The sequence below is a fragment of the Erinaceus europaeus genome, chromosome 17 (assembly GCF_950295315.1).
Source record: "Erinaceus europaeus chromosome 17, mEriEur2.1, whole genome shotgun sequence".
NCBI classification, from domain to species: domain Eukaryota; kingdom Metazoa; phylum Chordata; class Mammalia; order Eulipotyphla; family Erinaceidae; genus Erinaceus; species Erinaceus europaeus.
Genome location: NC_080178.1, coordinates 78,775,025 through 78,795,631, shown reverse-complemented (window position 1 = coordinate 78,795,631; position 20,607 = coordinate 78,775,025). Strand labels below are relative to the sequence as shown.

The window sequence follows — 20,607 nt, the reverse complement described above, 5'->3', positions numbered from 1 at the left end:
CGAACCCCCGGCTCCCCACCTGCAGGGGAGTCGCTTCACAGGTGGTGAAGCAGGTCTGCAGGTATCTGTCTTTCTCTCCTCCTCTCTGTCTTCCCCATCTCTCTCCATTTCTCTCTGTCCTATCCAACAACAATGACATCAATAACAACAACAATTAAAAAAACAAGGGCAACAAAAGGGAAAATAAATATATATAAAAAAAAACTGCAGTGGGGGGAGTTAACAAGATTGGAAGATAACTGGAGTATAATTCCACACAGTTCCCACCTCCAGAGTTTCCTGTCCCATTTCCCCTATATTGGAAACTTCCTTATTCTTTATCCTTCTCTGGGAGTCTGGACCAAATTTCTTTTTGGGGGATCAGAAGGTGAGAGTTTTGGCTTCTGTAATTGCTTCTCCGCTGGACATGGGTGTTGGCAGGTGGATCCACACCCCCAGCCTGTTTCTGTCTTTCCATAGTGGGCTGGGGGTGGGGGGCTCAGGGACACATTGGTGAAGTCCTCTGCCAGGGGAAGTGAGGATAGTGTCATGGTAGCATCTGCAACTTGGTGGCTCAAAGGTGGTAAGATGTAAAGCAGGACAAATTGTTTAATAAATAGGATCTCAAAGGTAGGACTAGAGCAGGTGGAACTAGGGGTCTTCATGTGGGAAGAAAGCTAGGAAGTCTATTTTAGACATGCTCCAAGGAGCCCATGACTTTAGTCATTTTTGCCTGAGCCCAACTTTTTAAACTACTGTCACACCCCCACGCCAGTGTGCAGGGAAGGGCAATAAGGGGCTTTGTGGGGACACTCCACTGCTAATAGCCCTGTTTCCAGAGAACCACTGGATGGCATTGACGCAGCCTCCTGGCCTGTTGCCGCCACCATTCTCTCATCCAAGGGGAGTGAATGACTCCGGGGCCTCGTGCTATAGTGAGCCGTGCAGTGGGACTGGAGTTTGCGTGCTCACCGCCACTGTCCAGGCTTCAGAGCAGCCTTTGTGCCTAGTTCAAGAGAGGGCCCGGCCCTGGAGGGGACTTCCTGTTATGGACACAGGCTGTGGGCACTCTTGACTGGTTGGCGAGAGTTGCAGGGGCGCCTGGGCCCAAATAGGCATGGCTGCACTCCCGCTGGGTGGTCGACTCCACGCCTGGTTTCTCCAGGACCCCACGCAGCAGCCCCGCAACGGGCTGGCCACTGAGAGTGGAGCTGGTCAAGGATTCGCTTCCACCTGGAAGATCTGGCTCCCTTTTGCTCGTTGGTGTTAAGAACAGAGTAGGGGAAAGAAAAGCCAGCCGACTTCATGTGCCCGGCGTGGCTTCAGACTGCTTTTAGGCAATGACAAGATGCAGCCTGCCCGGGTGTATGTGGGGCCACTGGGGTCTGGCACAGACACTTCTGGTCACGTTGTCACAGCTCCGGAACCCTCAGCTGCTTCTCCACTGGGTTTTCCAGATGAGCCAGCATTGTTCTCTGAGTCAACAAGCTAGTGCGGCGTTAGGCACCTGGGCTCCGGGAACAGGCCTCAGAGCCGGGGTGACGCTGCTGCTCTGATGAGGCTTGTATCCTAGCAGGGAAATGGGCAATTAACACTGATACGGCTGAGTCAATTATGCAGTGTTAGCTGACTTGACATTAGTTCTATGGAAAAAATAGAACAGGAAGCAGAGGCCTAGTGTGCTGGGTTAGGCTAACCATCTTAAGTGGGGAGTGGAGTGGGAGTCTGATGGGTGGTCTTTCTGAGGAAGTGGAGACAGCAGTAGAGAGACAGACAGACAGACAGACAGACAGACACACACACACACACACACACACACACACACACACACGCGCGCGCGCGCGCAGACTCTGCCCCAGTGTTCTCTCTCCTCAATCAGATCCCAGGGGACAGCGTGAGCAGCGGCCTTGTCAGAGGGCCCAGCCCAGAGCCGAGTACATGCAAAGCTCTGCATATGGCCCCAGGAAGACTGCCAGGGGTGGGGGTGGGGGCTGGCTTGAGCACAACTAGCCCTGTGTCCTCTGGCCCCGTTCTCCTTACTGTCACTTTGTTTCTTGTCTCTCTCGGGCTCTGGAGGGACAGTCACACCCTGCCCTGTTCTCCCATTTCCTGAGCTGGCTAGGGTCATCAGATGGTGGCTTAATCGAGCTGCTTTACAGGTGTCAAACTTGTTAATTTACAGACCTGACCTGATAAGGGAGCTCTCAGAAAGTGCGCCCTGGGACATAGGGTGAGCCTCTCTGTGCCTTATCCTCTCCCTGGTTAAAAGGGCTGTTGTAACTGTGTGGGCACGCTGAGCAGTAGAAATGGACTGATGAATTTCCAGTCCCCAGCAGTCTGAGCAAGGACACTGTGTGCACCGCCCTGCCTCCCCCTCCCCCACCCCTCCCCTCCCCTCTCCACCCCAGTGTTGATTCCGCTCTAGGAGGCTCCTCACGGAGCTGTGGCCTCCTCTGAGGATGGAATTAGCTCCACCCAGAAGCAGAGCAGGTGATGAAGGCTTCATTCAGTCCTGGCGCCATGCAGAGAGACGGTATCTCTCTCTCTCTCTCTCTCTCTCTCTCTCTCTCTCTCTCTCTCTCTCTTCTTCGGGGCTATGATGCTTCTTCCCAACTGATTCTAAAAGGCCAAGGCTCTGGTTGCTCCGTGGCCCGAGTCTGCTCTACTCCAGGGGAATCAGAAGGAGAAAAACGTGCGTGGAAACCGAGGCTGATCCTTGGCAACTTGCTGGCAGGCAGTGCGTCTGCTCCAGCCCTGGTCTCTGTCTCTGTCCTGATTCGGAGGCTCCGGAGGTCGGAGCAGAGTGGCACTCTTGTTCTGAGGCATGTAGGCCACTCACTCATGCCTACATATGTATCTGGGCTCCGCCTTCAGACTCTCTCCCTTTAGACTGGAGTTTCTTCCCCCTGGTTAGTCGGTGATGCTGCTGAGTGTTTGGTCTTCATAGTTCAGAGAACCTGAGGTTCTCTCATGTAGGGCCTTGGTCCTGACTGCAGTCATAATATTTCAAGGCTCTTACTAAGAGATCAGGTTTAGTCAGTGTTCCGGAACCATCTGACTCATCCCAGCCTCAGACTGTCGGTTCTGTCTTGGTATCAGTAACCATGAGAGAGCTTCTTTCTTCAACAAGGGAAAACATTGCCCATTTGGTCTCTGGCATGTTGCTAGTCTTTCACTGAGGCTGGGAGAGTCTATTATTATTATTATTATTTATTTATTCATTTTTTGCCTCAAGCAGTAAGAATCCACTGCTCCTGGAGGCCATTTTTTCCCCATTTTTGTTGCCCTTGTTGTTTATCATTGTTGTTGTTATTGCTGTTCTTATTGTGGGTAGGACAAAGAAATCAAGAGAGGAGCAGAAGACAGAGAGGGGAGAGACAGACAGACAGACACCTGCAGACCTGCTTCACAGCTTGTGAAGCGACCCCCCTGCAGATGGGGAGCCAGGGGCTCGAACCGGCATCCTCCCACAAGTCCTTTTACCACGTGTGCTTAACCCGCTGCACTACTGCCTGGGCCCTTCTTTACTTTTTTTTTAATTTATTTTTTATTTAAGAAAGGATAAATTAACAAAACCATAGGGTAGAAGGAGTACAACTCCACACAATTCCCACCATCCAATCTTCATATCCCATCCCCTCCCCTGATAGCTTTCCCATTCTCTGTCCCTCTGGGAGCATGGACCCAGGGTCGTGGGTTGCAGAAGGTGGAAGGTCTGGCTTCTGTAATTGCTTCCCCACTGAACATGGACGTTGACTGGTCAATCCATACTCCCAGTCTGCCTCTCTTTTTCCCTAGTAGGGTGGGTCTCTGGGGAAGTGGAGCTCCAGGACACATTGGTGGGGTCTTCAGTCCAGGGAAGCCTGGCCATCATCCTGATGGCATCTGGAACCTGGTGGCTGAAAAGAGAGTTAACATACAAAGCCAAACAAATTGTTGAGCAATCATGGACCCAGAGGTTGGAATAGTGGAGAGGAAGTGTTAGGGGGGTACTCACTGCAAACTCTAGTGTACTTCTGCTTTCAGGTATATATTTTGCAGTAGTTTATGGATACGTGTGAACATATGCTCTCTCTCACAGAAACTGGTGTATATCTAGGTTTTGGGACTTTGTTAGAAAGTGAACCACCTGAGATGAAATTAGAGAATGCTATGAAAGGAAAGGTCTCACCCAAGTAATGAAGCTAAAGGGTTGTCATTCCACACGTGAAGTCTCTGGACACAGTCTGAGCTGAAGCATGTTGAGGTGGCAATCATTGCGTTGATTAGGTTGTGATCGGCAGATGCAATATTATTTGATATGGATTGGGAGAGGCATGCGGGAAAGTGGTCCCTATCCTAAGGTTGCAGGACTGGGGGAAGTAGAGGCTCTATAGTGGAGATGTGAGGTTCCTGCTGTCTTAGGTTCAAAAAGACAATCGATAGTTAATGTTATCATCACATTATGGATACTTAATGTTATCATCACATTATTTGGTAGTTGGGTTACCTTTGAAAAGTCTTTTTGTTAGGGTTTGCTGTACAGTACCCAGTATCTTGTAAATAGCCGTGCCACTGGTTGCCTCCCTTCTTTACTTTTTAAAAATGTTATCAATAGCTTAGTATTGATTCACAAAATGATGAGATAACAGGTGTAATTCCTACCACCAGAGCTCTGCTTCCCATTCCCTGTGCTGGAAACTACAGCAGTTCTCCCAAGGTTGCAGATAGGGGTTGACTATTATTTCTATAACTGTACACAACTGTATTATTTCTATATCTGTATACACTTGCCCTTTCTGCCCTCTCTTCCTTTCTAAGTAACACCTACACCTTCTGAATTCCCTTCTTTTTTTTTTCCTCCTCTCTCTCCGGGTCCTGATGGAGTTGGAGTTGAGAGCCCTCTGGTCATTCTTCCCGTAACGTTTCTCTCCCTCTGGGAGTATGAACCAGAATTAATTTTGGGACTGCAAAAGATGGGAGTTCTGGCTTCTGTAATTCCTTCTCCAGTGGACCTGGGTGTTGGCAGGCAGATCCATAAGGGCTGATGGGTCCTTGCAAGAACAAGATGGCGGCTGAGTTTCTGCAAAGCTGAGTAAGAAGGGCGGCCTCCCTGGACTGGGGCTGTGGCTCAGTTCTGCCTTTCGGAAGAGCCATGTGCATCACAAATAGACGTTTCTCTCCCCTTGGGGTGTTTGCTTAAAAACTGGACTTGCACGGTCTACTCTAGAGATCTGTGTGCCAGGGAGACCTAGACAGACAGTCTTGGTTTGTCAGTCTGCCTTTGTTTCATCTGACCCTAGGAGCTCAAGGCCACCTCCAGCTTCACTGTCCATTTCCCAGTCCCCGACAAAGAACTAGGCAACCCTTTGGAGGTGGCCTGTGGATACCATACGCAGCCTGCAGCATTTTGATTTGCAGAGGACCAGAGGACCTCAGCAACCAAACGGATGCAGACTTGGGGCCGCTCGGGGCTCAAGGCACACACTGTTCACTACATGACCTCACACCAGTTACATGTCTCAGAGCCTTTGTTTCCAGCCTAAAAAAACGGAGAGGCCGGAGGCTGGGTGGTGGCCCACCTGGCTGAGCGCACATGTTACAATGTACAAGGACCCAGGTTCGAACCCCCCCTGGGCCCCACCTGCAGGGGGAAATCTTTACAAGTGGTGAAGCAGGGCTGTAGTGTCTCTCTGTCTCTCTCTTTCCCCCTCTCTCTCCCCCCACTTCCCTCTTGATTTCTGACTGTCTCTACCCAATAAATATTTGTTAAAACTTAGAAAAAAACACAGATTGTTAAAAAAAAAAAAAAGAAAGAAAGAAAGAAAAAAGTGGAGAGGATAGCATCTCTGCTGGTGGATGCGTGAACAGTGCCGGGCCCGGCCTGTGTGGAGTGCTTGCAGTAGCTGGTGAATGTGCTGTTTCTCCATTGGAGGAGAGCTCTAGGGGGACTCTCACTGGCTTAAAATGCATGTTGGCTCCTGAGTGAAGGCCTTATTCACTCGCCTGTAGGTCTTCATGGGCATTCCTGTCACTGAGGAACAGGACTCACCTCAGGGGAGTCAGCTCCTCCCTGCCCCTCAGCCGCCTCTTCAGCAAAGAGGAATTCTTCTAAGAACCATCCACAGGGCCCCGCAGGCACAGTGCTAAGGTCAGCAGCCCAGTGCCTGTCACCAAGGGATAAATAAACGTGCAGACATTAGCTCCCTCTGGGCGGTCCCAGTCCAGGAGGTCTGCCTTCACCTCTTCTCTGAAGGTGTCATTTCTGGACCCTCCACACAGGGTGGTTTCAGACCTTGGCATCCCTTCTGTTTGCCCTAAGCCTGTGTCTGGGGACTATGGTCCTGCAGCCTGTCTGTTCTCTGATGTGTCTGACCTACCACTCAGAGAGGATGCTTTTCATCCTAGGGCACCCACAAGACTCTCCCTGCCATATCGCAGAAGCCTCCCCACCTGGGAGTCCTCAGTCTGAGGTCAGGCAGGCCTGCTGTCACCCCTGCCCGGCCCCTTGCACTTCCTAGTTCTCACACAGGTCACGTGGTCACAAGTGGCCCAACACTGGAACAACACAGCCCAGACACCTGGTGTTCTCGGCTGAGTACCAGGCCTGGGGGCAGGAATGTTCCCATGGTAAGGACACAAATGGTCCAGGAGCCTGCTTGCCTCTGTTGTCAGAGCAGGTGTGCTGTGCCTGGACTAGAGAGTTGAATAAGAAAGGTCATGACTGTGGAGAGCAGGCCTGAGTGGGGAGGGGGAGCAGAGCGCCAATATCCAGGCACCATCTGCATGCAAGCCACAACACGGCCTTTTTTGCAGACAGTCAGCCCTTTTTTGCAGCCCCTGAAAAAAAAATCTGGTTTGAATTGGTTTAAATCTGATTTGAATTGGTTTAAATCTGGTTTGAATTGGGAAGGGGACTGGCACACATATTTCTGGGAGTACCCCACCATTCTTACTCACATAGAGGAGGGAACCCAGCGGAGGAAGTGATTCACTAGAGAAAAGACCAGCTAAGGAGGGAAGGAGAATCCCAGAAAGTGGGGACGTGGCATCACACCGGGGGCTTCGGATTCCTGCCCTGCCACGTGCTGCTGGCAGCCCAGCACCACACCGGCTGCAGCCCAGTTTCTTTGTCACTCTTCCCTGTAGGCCTGTGAGAACGGGGTGGCAGTCCCCCATTTTACAGACGAGGAAGCTGAGACTCACCGAAGGGCAGAGGCTAGGTGAGATGTTAGCATCATGCAGTGTGAGATGCTACCCCTGCAGTGCTCGGTCATTCCAGCGGTAATTAATTAGAGTTCAAAGGGAGAAAGGTGTTCTAAGAAACATCCTCCCTTGTCACCATTCCAGAATACTGAACGCTACAGAAAGCGGCACCAGAGTATGCCCAATTCTTCGGGACAAGTGGCCAAGACACAGTCAGTTCTCGCTGTGTCACCCACATGCCCGGCTGTACCCACATGATTCCCAGCCAAGCTGGAAGCTCCCCTCCAGGAATGCACGTGGCAAGCCTTTCAGTGCCCCTGACTCCTTTTTGAGACCCTCTGGAGCTTACTCCGAGGCCGGCGCTGGGAAACGTTCTCTGGTGTCTTCTCTCTGAGTCGAGCTGCTCTTTTTTTCTCAATTTCCTGGAGGCCAGGCAGTGCTGTCTGCTGGAGCAGTGCTTCTCAAACTATGGGCCTCAGTCAGGCTGGCCTTCGGCCTGCAGAGTGAGAACTAATGGATATTACCACACAGTGTCACAGGGTGTGTGGGGTGGGGTTGTCCTATTTCTAGTAATTTCTTGTTATTGTGTTTGGGAGTATCAGGTCACCGTGAAGTAAAGCTTTTAAAAAGAAAAGGCGGGGGCCAGGTGGTGACACATTTGGTTAATCACAAATAATACCTTGCACAAGGACCCAGGCCTCAGCTCAAGCCTCAGTCCCCCCACCCTGCAGGGGGAAAGCTTCACAAGCAGTGAAACAGTGCTACAGGTCTCTCTCTCTCTCCCTCTCCCCCTCTCCCCCCTCCTAGCTCCCCCTCCCTCTCAACTTCTATTTAATTTTAAATAAAATTTAAAAAGAAAGGAAAGGCAAGGCAAGGCCCAGTGATTCACCACTGAGAGTTGGGGAGGGGGCAGTAGGCAGAGGCACTGAACTAGCACTGGTCAAGTCCTCACTGTCAGGGGCTGGTGTTCAGGTGGGTGTTGGGCAGCAGAAGATGCCCAGGATGCTTCTGTGTGTGCACTGCGACAAGTCCCCCCAACACACACACACACACACACACACACACACACACACAGTTGGAGAGAACAGGCCCATTGTCTGGTCTCCTGGCGGCCTCTTCAGGAAGTGCTGGCATAGGCACAGCCCCAGTGTGGCAAATCCAGGAGGGATCCCTCTGGTTGGGCAAGGAAGCTTTCACCCCATAATGAAGGACCAGGGGTGGCGATCATCCTGGGTGCCCTGGACAGGTGACCCAGCCAGTGACCGGTGCTGAGATGAAATGCCTACATGTTGGCCACCTCAAAGCCCCTCTGCAGGGCTCCAGTGATCGCTCCCCAAGTCAGGAGTGCAGGGCAGCTGTGCACCACAGAGCCTACTAGCTAAGCGGTTATAACATCTCCAGAGGGACTTGCACCTCCAGTCCCAGCACTCGGTCTCAGCCCTCTCGCTCAGGGAGCAGTGATGATGCGTGAGCACCGTGGCATCCCCCTTCCAGCTCCCTGGAAGGCTCACAGAGCAGGTTCACAAAGGGGCAGGAGAAAAGGCCACATGAGGCCGTTTGTCTGTCTGCAGCCCCTTACTTCTTGGCCTCCTTTGTGGTCTCTCCAGTGAGTGCCTGGGCTTTGGGAGAACACCTCTGCACAGGTGTGACACAGACCAATACTTTGGGGCTCCCAAGCCCTGATGAGAAAAATCCCAGGAAGGCACCTGCTGCCCCAGCAGAATCTTGAGTCCAGCAGTTCTTTACCTGGCTATCTCCTCCCTCTCTCGGGACCCACCTCCCTGTGAGTGAAAGGAGGAGCTGGATGAACATTAAAAGCCTGCCTTCAGGAATCGGGCGGTAGCGCAGCAGGTTAAGCCCACAGGGCGCGAAGCGCAAGGACCGGCATAAGGATCCCGGTTGGAGCCCCCGGCTCCCCACCTGCAGGGGAGTTGCTTCACAGATGGTGAAGCAGGTCTGTAAGCGTCTCTCTGTCTCTCTTCCTCTCTTCCTCCCCCTTTTCTCTCAGTTTCTCTCTGTCTCTATCCAATAACAATTTTTTAAAAAATTTAAAAAGAAAGCCTGCCTTCCTGCCCAGCCGCCTCATTTCCCTGAGGGCACAGGGTTCAATTATTGTGCTTTTCTCCATCTCCAAGATGCCTTCCTCCTGCTCCCGACTGCTCTCCCTCCTCTCCTGGGATGGTGGGTGCTGGTTGCATGTGGGTGTGGGGCCCTCCCCCACACCCAGCCTGTCTCTTGTTTCCCCCATGGAGCTAACTGGCCTCTCTCCCTTTGTCTCTGTCTTCTCTGCCTCCGTTCTCGGGTAGCTGACGGTAGGGAAAGTGTCCAGCGGCATAGGGGCAGCGGCGGAAGTCCTGGTCAATCTGTACATGAATGATCACAGACCCAAGGCCCACAGCACCTCTCCAGATGTGGTAAGGATGTGACCCTCAGCCCAGAACCACAGGCACTGGCTCCAGCTTCCCATTGAGGACACGGACAGGGAGGCCGAGGAGAGGGGCCCTGCCCTTCCCCAGAAACGCCTCTCCCATGGGGCCTGTCAGTGGGCTGATCAGAGCAGAGGTTCCATGCAGGATACTTTGTCTTAAAGACAAGCCTCACTAGGCTCTGGCACAGGTCACCTCACAGGGCAGCGTGTCTTCTGTGTCATCTGGGGGGGGGGGAGGGCAGGAGGAGAGAGAGAGAAGGCCCGGAGAGGACCCCACAGTTGGCCACAGTCCCTGCAGTGTTTAGCCTTGAGTGGCTCTTGGCATTAGACCGAACTTTCAGCAGTGAGTGGAGCAAACAGGCCCATGCTTTAAACTGCCCCCTTTGCCAGACCATGCTGGTGCCACGGGCACCACTGGCCCAGGTTGACATCTCTCTGACTTCTTTCCGGCCTCACCCAGCCTCTTGCCTGGCCTTCTCTGCACTGCTCGCATGCCACACTTTGCTGGCCTGCCCGAGACCACGGCAGGGCGCACAGAACATCCTCTGTGTCCTCACACTTGAGCCACAGTGGAACAGACAGAGCAGAGCACAACCAGACAAGCATGTGTCTAAGAAGTGACCTCCGTGTCAGGCCGGGGGATGTCACTCCCACTTCAAAACCAGAGCAGCCGTAGTGAGGGCCTCACGGACGGACGGGGCCCACCTTGCTGCCTTCTCTCCCTGGGAGTAAAGTGAACAGCAGCCCCTGCAGGGTCCAGGTCTTCACAGGGGCATGTCTGTCACCCGCACTTCTGCCGAACTGGAGCCGCAGACACAGGCGTCCGTGGGTCCCTGCCATTTGGGCCGGACTCGGCATTCGAACACACGCGGGGAGCCCTGACACACTGCCCTTCTCTCCTGTGTCCCCAGGAGTCTCTGCGAAGGACGGTTTCCGTGAACCTGGGCGGCAGCAGCGCCTGCTACTTCTGTAAGAAGCGTGTGTATGTGATGGAGCAGCTGAGCGCCGAGGGCCACTCCTTCCACCGAGAATGCTTCCGCTGCAGCCTCTGCGACGCCTCCTTGCGACTGTCCGCTTACGCCTTTGACGGCGAGGAAGGTAGCCCCCGGGGAGGCGGGTACACACATCCCAGACACCCTGCTCCTTCCCAGGGAGTGCGGAGTCACCAGGAAAGCTGCTCAGGGAGAGGAGGGCCGCCGGGCCCTGTTGGCAGGCATAGCTGGGCCAGTGTTCTTAGCAGCCTCTGCTCTCTATTGCCCCCATGTGACTGAGAACAGGGAACCTGAGCCCAGCAGAGGAGGGGAAGACAGAGAGGGAGAAAGACAGACTCCTGCAGACCTGCTTCACCCCCTGTGAAGTGACGGCCCTGCAGGTGGAGAGCCGGGACCCTTATGCTGGTCCTTGTACTTTGCACCATGTGCACTTAACCCCCTGCGCTACCGCCCGGGCCCAGTGATCCTGTTTCTAAGGGGCGGGGGGGATATGAATGTTGCTCTAGGAGTAGCCTAGGCTCTGCAAAGTTGACTTGCTGGAAGTCACCAGTGAAGGACTCAGGACAGGTCATTGTTTCCTTTAATTTTTTTTGGGGGGGTATTATCAGTGGGGCTCGGGGCCAGCACTATGAGTCTACCGCTCCTGGTGGCCATGGCCATTTTTTCCCCATTTTACTGGATAGAACAGAGATAAATTGAGAGAAGGGGAGATAGAGAGGGGGAGGGAAAGACAGATACCTGAAGACCTGCTTCACAGCTCGTGAAGCAGACACCCTGCAGATGGGGAGCCGGGGGCTCGAACCGGGATCCTTGTGCGGTCCTTGGCTTCATACTATGTGTGCTTAAACGGGTGCCCGGCCCCCGGATCATTGTTTCCTAACGCCCAGCCTTTGGCATGTGCACTGCCATGTGAGGAGAGGCCATGTCTGTCGTCCTAAGCTTTGGGTTCTGTGGTCTGGAACCCAGCTGCCTGAGTTCACGTCCAGACAGCACCGGGGCTGGCTTCGTCGTGTGGGCCAGGTACCTAGCTTCTGCTGCAGTCCCTGTTCCATCGGGCTCCCTCAGTTTCCCCAGCTGTAAACACAAGGGCAGTGATTGAACTTCGCTCACGAGCTTGTTGTGGGGACCGACAATTAGTTCACGGGCAGCGTTAGAAATCGCGCCCAGTGTATTGTGAGTCCTACGCGTGTTGAAATGTCATTGTGATCACCACCACTGCTGTGACAGAGCAAAGGAGGCTTTTCTGGAAGGTGCCCTGTGTCCCAGCGTGTGTGTCCCCTGGGTCCTTCCCTCCCTGCCACTGCTGCCTCTGCATTGAGCCTTTCCTCTCCCACCCACACCCTACCTCCCCGGGGCCCCGGAAAACAAAAGGGACTCGGATAACGCTGAGTTTCAGAGCTGTCCACTTGCTCTGTGACTGCCGGCCTGGCCTTGGGTAGAGACTTGGCCTCGGTCTGGCTTGGGGGTGATCTGGGGGTTCCATCCCCAGCCCTGGGAACTCCCGCCTCCTGTGCTGTCGCCAACAAAGGCTCCAAAAATGTGAGGCCTCCGAGACTTAGGGCTGGCATTTTCTGGGTCCTAGTAAGTCGAGGTCTGCTAGAGCCCTGATTGAGAGGAGAAATCACTGTGTACACGTGTCCGTTTGTGTTTGCGTGCGTGTCTTTTACAGGCAAGTTTTACTGCAAGCCTCACTTCCTTCACTGCAAAACCAACAGCAAGCAGCGCAAGAGACCAGCAGAGCTGAAGCAACAGAGAAAGGTACGTGTGCTCTGTGGGACCTCGCTAGGCTTCCAGAGGCTCCTCTAGGTCGAGGTTTCGGAGCCTGGAGGAATGGAGATTGACGGACAACTCAGGGTGTGGTGTGGAGAGTGTCTTTGCCTCAGTGGCCCACTGAGGTGTGGCCCACTGCAGGTAAGCCACCATGTGGGTTCTCCTGAGAAGCCCGGAGAGCTTCCCTGGGGGTCGGCAGGGGGCCTGTATGAGACGCCATGCAGATGCCACGTGCCCCGTGCCCGAGGCTCAGTGCTGCTGGCAAGGACGCCTGGTGCAAAAGCTGACCTGGACTATCTCCAGCTCCTTTCTTCAGCCTGGCAGACGCCTGCCAGGTGGTCAGCCTGCTGCGTTTGTGAAGAGCCCACAGTAGCGCCCCACACTGGCAGCTCTGAGCGAACATTGCCAGGCTCTATCAGAATCACACACTCCCAGCAGTACTCACCCTTAAAGCTTTGTTTTTCTGAACACACAAGTTGTATAGACTCAAGATAGGAAGATGGATCAGAAGCAAAAGGATTTTTTTTCTTTATTGGCGAGATTAATGGTTTACAGTCGACTTTAAATACAGTCGTTGGTACATGTGTAATATTTCTCAGTTTTCCGCATAACACTGTACACCCCCCCCACCTAGGTCCTTCATAATGTTCCAGGACCTAAATGTTCCTCCAGACCACCCCAGAATCCTTTGCTTTGGTGCAATACACCAACTGCAGTCCAATTTCTGCTTTGTGTTTTCCCTTCTGTTCTTATTTTTCAACTTCTGTCTATGAGTAGGATCATCCCATCTTCACCCTCCCCAATCAGCAAAAGGATTTATAAAGAAGGCAAGTCATCATCACTATCTATCCTGAAGAAAACTACACATTTTGTAGAATTTCCTTCTAGAATTCTCCCCATGAGGCTATATCTTACCTGGTTGGAATGTATTTCTGAAGTTTTTTGTTTTATATTTGTTTATTTATTCTTCATGGGGATTAATGGTTTACAGTCAACAGTAAAATACCGCAGTTGGTCCATGTGTAACATTTCTCAGTTTTCCACATAACAACTCAACCCCCACTAGGTCCTCCTCTGCCATCATGTTCCAGGACCTGAACACTCCTCCCCAACACTAGAGTCTTTTACTTAGGTGCAATACACCAAAATCCAGTTCAAGTTCTGCTTTTCTTATTTTTCAGCTTCTTGGTTTTTTTTTTTTAATTATCAGTGATTTAATAATGATCAACAAGACTGTGGGATAAGAGGGGTATAATTCCATATAATTTCTACAACCAGAGTACCATATCCCATCCCCTCCATTGGAAGATTCCCTATCCTTTTTTTTTTTTTTTTTTATCTCTATTAGAGGGATTGGGTTCCCTATTATTCTTTATCCCTCTGGGAGTATGGACCAAAATTCTTTATGGGGTGCTGCAGGTGGGAGCTCTGGCTTCTGTCATTGCTTCTCTGCTGGACATGGGTGTTGACAGGTGGATCCACACCCCCAGCCTGTCTCTGTCTTTCCCTAGTGGGGAAGGGCTCTGGGGAGGTGAGGTTCCAGGACATATTGGTGAGGTTGTCTGCCCAGAGAAGTCAGATTGGCGTCATGGTAGTAATTTTCAACTTCTGTCTGTGAGTGAGATCACCCCATACTCATCCTTCTCTTTCTGACTGATCTCACTTCACATGATTCCTTCAAGTTCCATCCAAGATGAGTTTTAAATTCTTCCTTTTCACTCCGGCACTGTATCAGAACAGCTTCCCCTAGCATGAATCACTCTTTCAGAGCTCTCTACAAACTATTGATATCTGTAAAAAAAAATCACGGTTGATAATTTAGTCAATGAACCCCATATTGTTGGACATTTATATTGTTTACTATTTTTGACAGTGACCATCTTTATCTACAGTTTAATTTCTTAGCATTTGCCATTAGAAATAGAATTGGGGAGTCAGGTGGTAGTGTAGTGGGTTAAGCGCAGGTGGCGCAAAGCACAAGGACCGGCGTAAGGATCCTGGTTCCAGCCCCCGGCTCCCCACCTGCAGGGGAGTCGCTTCACAGGCGGTGAAGCAGGTCTGCAGGTGTCTGTCTTTCTCTTCCCCTCTCTGTCTTCCCCTCTGTCCATTTCTCTCTGTCCTATCCAACAACAACAACATCAATAACAACGACAATGGAAAAAAGACGGCCTCCAGGAGCAGTGGATTCATAGTGTAGGCACCAAGTGATAACCCTGGAGGCAAAAAGAAAGAAAAAAAAAAGCGGGAAAGGCACCGTAACTGGCACTGGAGGTGGGGAGTCACTGACAGCCCCAGCACCACCTTGTGCACTCTCCTCTCTCTCTCTGACAATAAATAAGTAAATCATTTTAGAACAAAGAATTTGAATCATAAAATCTGGGTTTGAAACTATGATGGGGGGAGTCCGGAGGTAGCGCAGCAGGTTAAGTGCACATGGCACAAAGCACAAGGACCAGCGTAAGGATCCCAGTTTGAGCCCCCGGCTCCCCACCTGCAGGGGAGTCGCTTCACAGGCGGTGAAGCAGGTCTGCAGGTGTCTGTCTCTCTCTCCCCCTCTCTGTCTTCCCCTCTGTCCATTTCTCTCTGTCCTATCCAACAACGAACAACATCAATAACAACACCAATAACTCCAACAATAAAAAACAAGGGCAACAAAAGGGTATAGACAAATAAATATTGAGAGAAAGAGAGAGAGAGAGAGAGAGAACATGTGTTTAGCTGGCTTGTGAATCCTATGGTCAACTTGTCCACCAGAAAACTTCCTCTTCAGGGCTCACGCCTTCTCCGTGCCAGTCCTCTGTGAGGCCAGTGGTCTGAAGGTCCTCTCTGTGCTCTTCGTTCCCAGGAGGAGGGGACGTGGAAGGATCAAGAACCGCCCCGCCGAGACCCTGCCCCGGAAAGCTCTTGTGCTGTGGCCAGCATCGGCACCCCTGAAGGCAGCGCCCCAGGTATCACCACTTCCTCCCTTAGGAGGGCGCTCGGCTGGCCACTCAGGGTGGCCTGGGGCCTGTGCCACTTCCCCCGGAGGCTGCTTACCTGGATTCAGGGACTCCTGCGCGCCACCGGCCTCCACGTCAGGGACAATGCCCACAACTACAGCTACACATACGAGCTCCTGAGCCTCGGGCTGCCTCTCCTCTGGGTGTTCTCGGAGGTCCTGGCCTCCATGTACGAGGAGTCCCGGGAGGCCCTCGAGAGCGTCCGCATCTGGCTGCTCCGATGCCTCCCCGTCAAGCCCCACTGACACACGGCCGCCCCCAGGGCCTTAACATTTCCAGCGCAGATGGTGCAGCGGCAGCTCTCTGGGACGCTGGCTGGGGAGCCCAGCACCCTTCCCGTTAGTGCAAAGCCAGAGCAGCGGTTCACACTGTTCACCTGCTGCTGGCCTTGTCAGGGAAATGAACAGCCTGTCCACAGTGCTGAGGCCTGCACCACCGGAAGCTTGCTTTTGGTATACGTGTGTGTGTGTGTGTGTGTGTGTGTGTGTGTGTCTGTGTGTCTGTGTGTGTGTGTTTAGCTTTGTCCTTTTTTTTTTATATACCAAAGTGAGCCATGTTTCTGGGTTTACATTTCAAATTTTTAGGTTTTTTTTTGAGTAGTCAAGAGAGAGCATTTTTTTTTATCCCTGAGCATCAGTTTTTCTAAACACAGGTATAACAAAGCCCCCCCCCCCCCCCCGTCATGCACATCACTGCTGCCATCACGGGGACAGTGCCTTTCCTTTTATGTCTCTGAATGCCACTTGTCCACAGTGGCAGTTCTTTGCAGTTTAAAAGTGTCACAGTCTTAGCTGAAAAGACTAGAGGGTCAGCATAGACTTTCAGCAAAGAAGGTGCATGGGAGCATCATGTGTGATCGTCACGTTGATCATCCCCTGGAGGGGAGGGAGAACTGTTTACTCCCTCAATCTGAAGTCAAATTGTAGCTTAAAGATTTTCCTTGGGCTGTCACAAGTAGATGACCATAGCACCATGGGATTTCAGCCAGATTGCTGCAGACAAACGTTTTTCCTTCCCACTAAAGGGCAGTAAGAGCCCACGGGCCCCCAGCCACAGACAGCTCCATCCAGCCAGTGCAGAGCAGCAGTGGTGAGTGGCCCATCTTCCTCTTGGCCCCCAGTGCAGGCTCTCAGCTAAGCCATGACAGCTCCAGTCTCTCCTGGTCAGCCTGAGGGAAAGACCTACCAGCTCTCCCTCAGTGAACTTTGAGACCAAGAGCTTTTGGGAGCACCTCAGGGTCCAGATTCTGGGAAGCTTGACATGCCAGTGAGCATGGCTTGCAGACACTGAGCTGCCAAACCTATTCGGTCAAAACAGACAGAAATCATTTATGTTCACACTGTTCAAGCAACGGAGTGTGTCTGCTCTCCAGAGGGAAGCTCCTTTCTGTCTTGACTGGCTGGGAGGCTGAGAGTGGAATTATCTACTGAGTGATGTAGAAATATATCCCAGGAACAGCCTAACCAGATGCTGGTCTAACCATGTTCTTCACTCCGGGCAGTTGAAGGAGCTCACAGCACCTGGCCCTTTCTCCTTGGAGCTAGTTCAGCCTCCAGGCCTGGCTGAACAATGGAGAGGGTGATGGGAAGAGTCTTCCGTCACATACTCAGTATGTCTAGAGAACTGCAGGTCGGAGACAGCTTTACGCCTTTGGAACCCAAGAGCTTTCCTCTAGACTAAGTAAGGGAAGAGCTCATATAGGTCAGGAGTTCAGACTCTTTTTTTTTTTTTTTTTTTTTTTAGTTATTATCTTCATTTATTGGGTAGAGACAGAAATCGAGAGGGAAGGGGGTGATAGAGAGGGAGAGAAGCAGAGAGTGACACCTGCAGCCCTGCTTCACCATACGCAAAGCTTTCCCCCTGCAGGTGGGGACCAGGGACTTGAACCTGGGTCCTTGCACATTCTAACATATGCGCTCAACCAGGTGTGCCCCCACCCGGTCCCGTGGAGTCCAAACTCTTGAGAGCTTTGAGATCACAAGTTCCTACAGGACAGGGAGAAGAGGGTGAAGCCCTTGGGGCAGTCAGGGGCCAAGTGTGGAGGCCAAGTTCATGAAAACTGGTCCTTGCTTTGTCCTTGATGCGAACTCTTCTCAGCCCGGTGACTTGCGTGGTGTTTTCCCAGACTTCCCAAGGTGCAGTGGGCCCTTGACTGACTGATGTTTGACTCTAGAAAGTCGGTTCCCTAGGTCACGCCAGAGAAACAGGTGTGGGCCCGTTACTGCTATCAGCAGCTCTGGGAGGACCAAGAGGCTTTGTGGAATGACCCAGGAAGCCAGCTTGAGTTCTCTGAGAATGCCATCCGTAACTGTCAGGAGGCTGACTTGAATGTCTCTGATGAGACAGGGTGTGCCTGTCAAAACCCTGAGATGTTTATGTACCCCGAGACCTTGAACCTTCCTGGTGGGCACGCCAAAACACAAGGACGGGGAGCCCCCGGGGTGAAAAATAGGCCTAGAGGCTCAGTTGACCCAGAGAGATGAAGGGTGCTTCTGAATGAAGTGCAGTGGAGAGGTGTCGCTTGTCAGTGACAGGCCTCTACTCTTTTTTTTTTTTTAAATGATTTCATTTTGATTTACAAAATCAGGAGCTAACAGGGGTAGAACCCCATAGTGTTCCCACCACCAGCGTTCTGTGTCTCCTTGCCTTTATTGGAAACTGCAGTGGTCCTCCCAAAGATGTCTGCCCTTTACCTAAGTGACAGGTCGACGCCCGAAAGGTTTGTGTGTCCCGAGAAAGCGTCGATCTGTTAGGGGGCTAAGTTCCCCCTTTTAAAATGGTTGCCTTATTACCAACACCTGTGCCTTGCTCAGCTGCCAGTCATTGTCTTTTTCTCCTCAGATTAAATTCTTTTCTCCATCTCTCTCTCTCTCTCTCTTTCCCACTCCGCACTGTGGCCGTCAGTTCATTTCAGCCTTCCAGTGCTACACCCACTTCTCGGCTGACACCCTTCTGCTCTGAGGTGACTGGTTCTCGTGCCAATTTTCAGAGAGTGGTACTAACCCCTAACCCGCTTCTCCGTGCCTGCCGTGCGTCTTTCCGCGCCATGGTACTGGTTGTGCTGTGAACGCCTTGCATACTAACGGACTCGTTGGGTGGCATGGTGGGTTAACAGCGTGGGGAGGGCGTGTCCCTCCGGGAAGTCACGTCTGACTCTGCTGACCTCTGAGCCTGCTGCCCGGTCCACACCAGGTGCATGTCCCACCTCCCCGCTCCCCTGCCGCCTGCCTGCATGTGAGCACGCTTCTGTGATTGCACTGACAGAGCTCCTGAAGGGGCTGGCCTCAGCTGCGAGGCGGCACCACAGAGAGGCTATGCGGCCTTTGGAAAGAACTCTTGTTGTCTAGCTAGCCGTTGAGAATGCATGTTGCATCTGTCCAGATGGTTCCGATGCAGATCACAGTGATGTCGTGGATCAAAGCCAAGGGCAGTTGTTTGGGGAGGGATTTGAAAGCCTCACCCCGGGCCTCATCCCCAGTTTCGAATTTTGAACGCATAACCGTGATTTTCCAGCCGACCTCTCCTCTGACTCGGCCTGCGCTACAGACCCGAGGCTTTCGCTGGGGCTCTTGTCTCTCTTAGCTCCGAACACACCACATGGTCCAGTGGCTTCTGCTGGACAGATCCTCACCACAGGCCAGGAGGGGTTGAAGACTGGCTTCAGGTGTTTCCTTCAACCTCCCAGCCTGGTGTAAGCAATGCCAGTGCCCCTGTGGCTCTGCCCTAAACACTGTCTGCAGCAGTGCAGTCAGAGAGTGCTTAAAGAGCCCTGGCCACTGAGTGCAGGCCTCTGCTGTAAGCCTCTCAGTGTCAGGCTACAGGTGGTGTCTGTCCTGCATGCAGCCCAGAGCCATGCCGCCCCTCGGCCCGTCTACACAGCCTGCAGGCCGCCCGCCAGGCTCGCACTGGTGCAGATCCCAGCCAGTGTGAAGTCTCTGCGCTCCTCCTCTCTTGCAGAGCCCCCTCCCCATCTAGAATGCTGACCAAAGAGCGCCCTCCTCCCCTCTCGGCCTCCTCTTAGCTAGTCTCCCCACCACCCCTCTCCTCGCTGCGCACGTCCGTGACCTCTGGTAGTCATTTCCAGTGCCATACGGAACCCTGTATTTTGCACACGCAGCAAACAATGTCTAGCTCTATTTATGGTAATTGACGCTGTAAATGAAAAATAAATACGGTTCTTTATAAAGCGCACTGTCTCCTCCTTTCTTTGCCATGGAAGCTGCTCAAACCTCAAATGCAGGGGTTGGTTTAGGGAGAGCTCAGTCTCCCCTAAACTGCTGATGGGACTTGCACCTGCGGTGACCTGGGACTCTCTGGGGCTGTGCTGGGTGCCCTGAAAGGAAATATTACCCAGAGGTAATATTTTGGAAAATGTCTCGAATGCTCCTGGGCTAGGCTTTGGGATCTCTTTTTTAAAAAAAGCTGGTACTCTTCTTCGCTGGATGCTGGGCATAGCCGTGTGGGGCTCCGTGTCACCGCAGCTGTCAGGTGCAGGCCGGATTAGCAGCTCCTTCATCCAGCCACCACGACACAGCCAAGCTGTGGACCCGAAGGAAGGCATTTCTTAGGCAGCATACACTGTCTTAGATTCCTCCGTAGTAGAAGTTGTCTTGAAGATGCCCTGCTGGTCCTGTGGGGTGAGGGGTAGAAGGTAAGGAGGAAGGACTGGACTTGGGTTTTGGTACAGCAGCAAAACCAACAAGCACCCAGCAGGCGGAGAACCATTTGTGGGGCTTCAGAACCTTCACACCTCCAAAGACGCCCAGGTGTTACTTTTAAGGATAGCATCCGGGGCCATCTCTGGCCCAGCCCCGGGGCTGCAATGAAGGAAAGGATTAGGACTTTGGCTTGGCTGACCTAAACAGTGCCCAGAGCTCCCCAGCCTCCATCTCTGCAGGCTGCATTGCCAAGCTGGGTGTCGCTGGCTTCTGGCACTGGTACAAAACCTCATCTGTGAGCGTCATGGTGTCTTTATACCTCGGAAGGGGCATTTCTAGGACCCCGAGCTGCTGGCACATCTGTTGCCTTTACAGCCACCTTCACATCTAGACTCAGATGTTCTTCCCCTGCCGCCAAAGACAGGGTGTTAGGAACTGATGTCAGGAGCTGGCTTAGACATGTGGCTTGTGTCTTTTTTTACTCTTTTTTTCCAACCTGTTTTTCAAATGTCTACCATATCCGAGGCTTTGTCTAGGTGTTAGGGAGATAACAGGCAACCACACAGATCCCTGCTTCTCCCAGTGCCTTGGAATGT

The 20,607-nt window shown here is 52.5% G+C and overlaps 1 protein-coding gene across 8 annotated transcripts in view; it reads left to right on the top strand.

The window, feature by feature from the left end:
- The window catches only part of MICAL2 (microtubule associated monooxygenase, calponin and LIM domain containing 2), a 153,879-nt gene extending 134,870 nt beyond the window's left edge, over positions 1-19,009 (top strand). For 2 of the 8 annotated variants that reach the window (XM_060177161.1, XM_060177165.1), the window contains 5 exons: positions 9,471-9,578; positions 10,504-10,690; positions 12,254-12,342; positions 15,200-15,302; positions 18,258-19,009. In XM_060177161.1, coding sequence (XP_060033144.1) covers positions 9,471-9,578; positions 10,504-10,690; positions 12,254-12,342; positions 15,200-15,302; positions 18,258-18,298 — 528 coding nt within the window. In that variant the 3' untranslated portion in view covers positions 18,299-19,009. Of the gene's footprint in view, positions 1-9,470; positions 9,579-10,503; positions 10,691-12,253; positions 12,343-15,199 lie in introns of all 8 variants that reach the window. The other 6 variants (XM_060177163.1, XM_060177164.1, XM_060177162.1 and 3 more) reach the window with 5 other exon arrangements.
- The last annotated feature ends 1,598 nt before the right edge of the window (positions 19,010-20,607 follow it).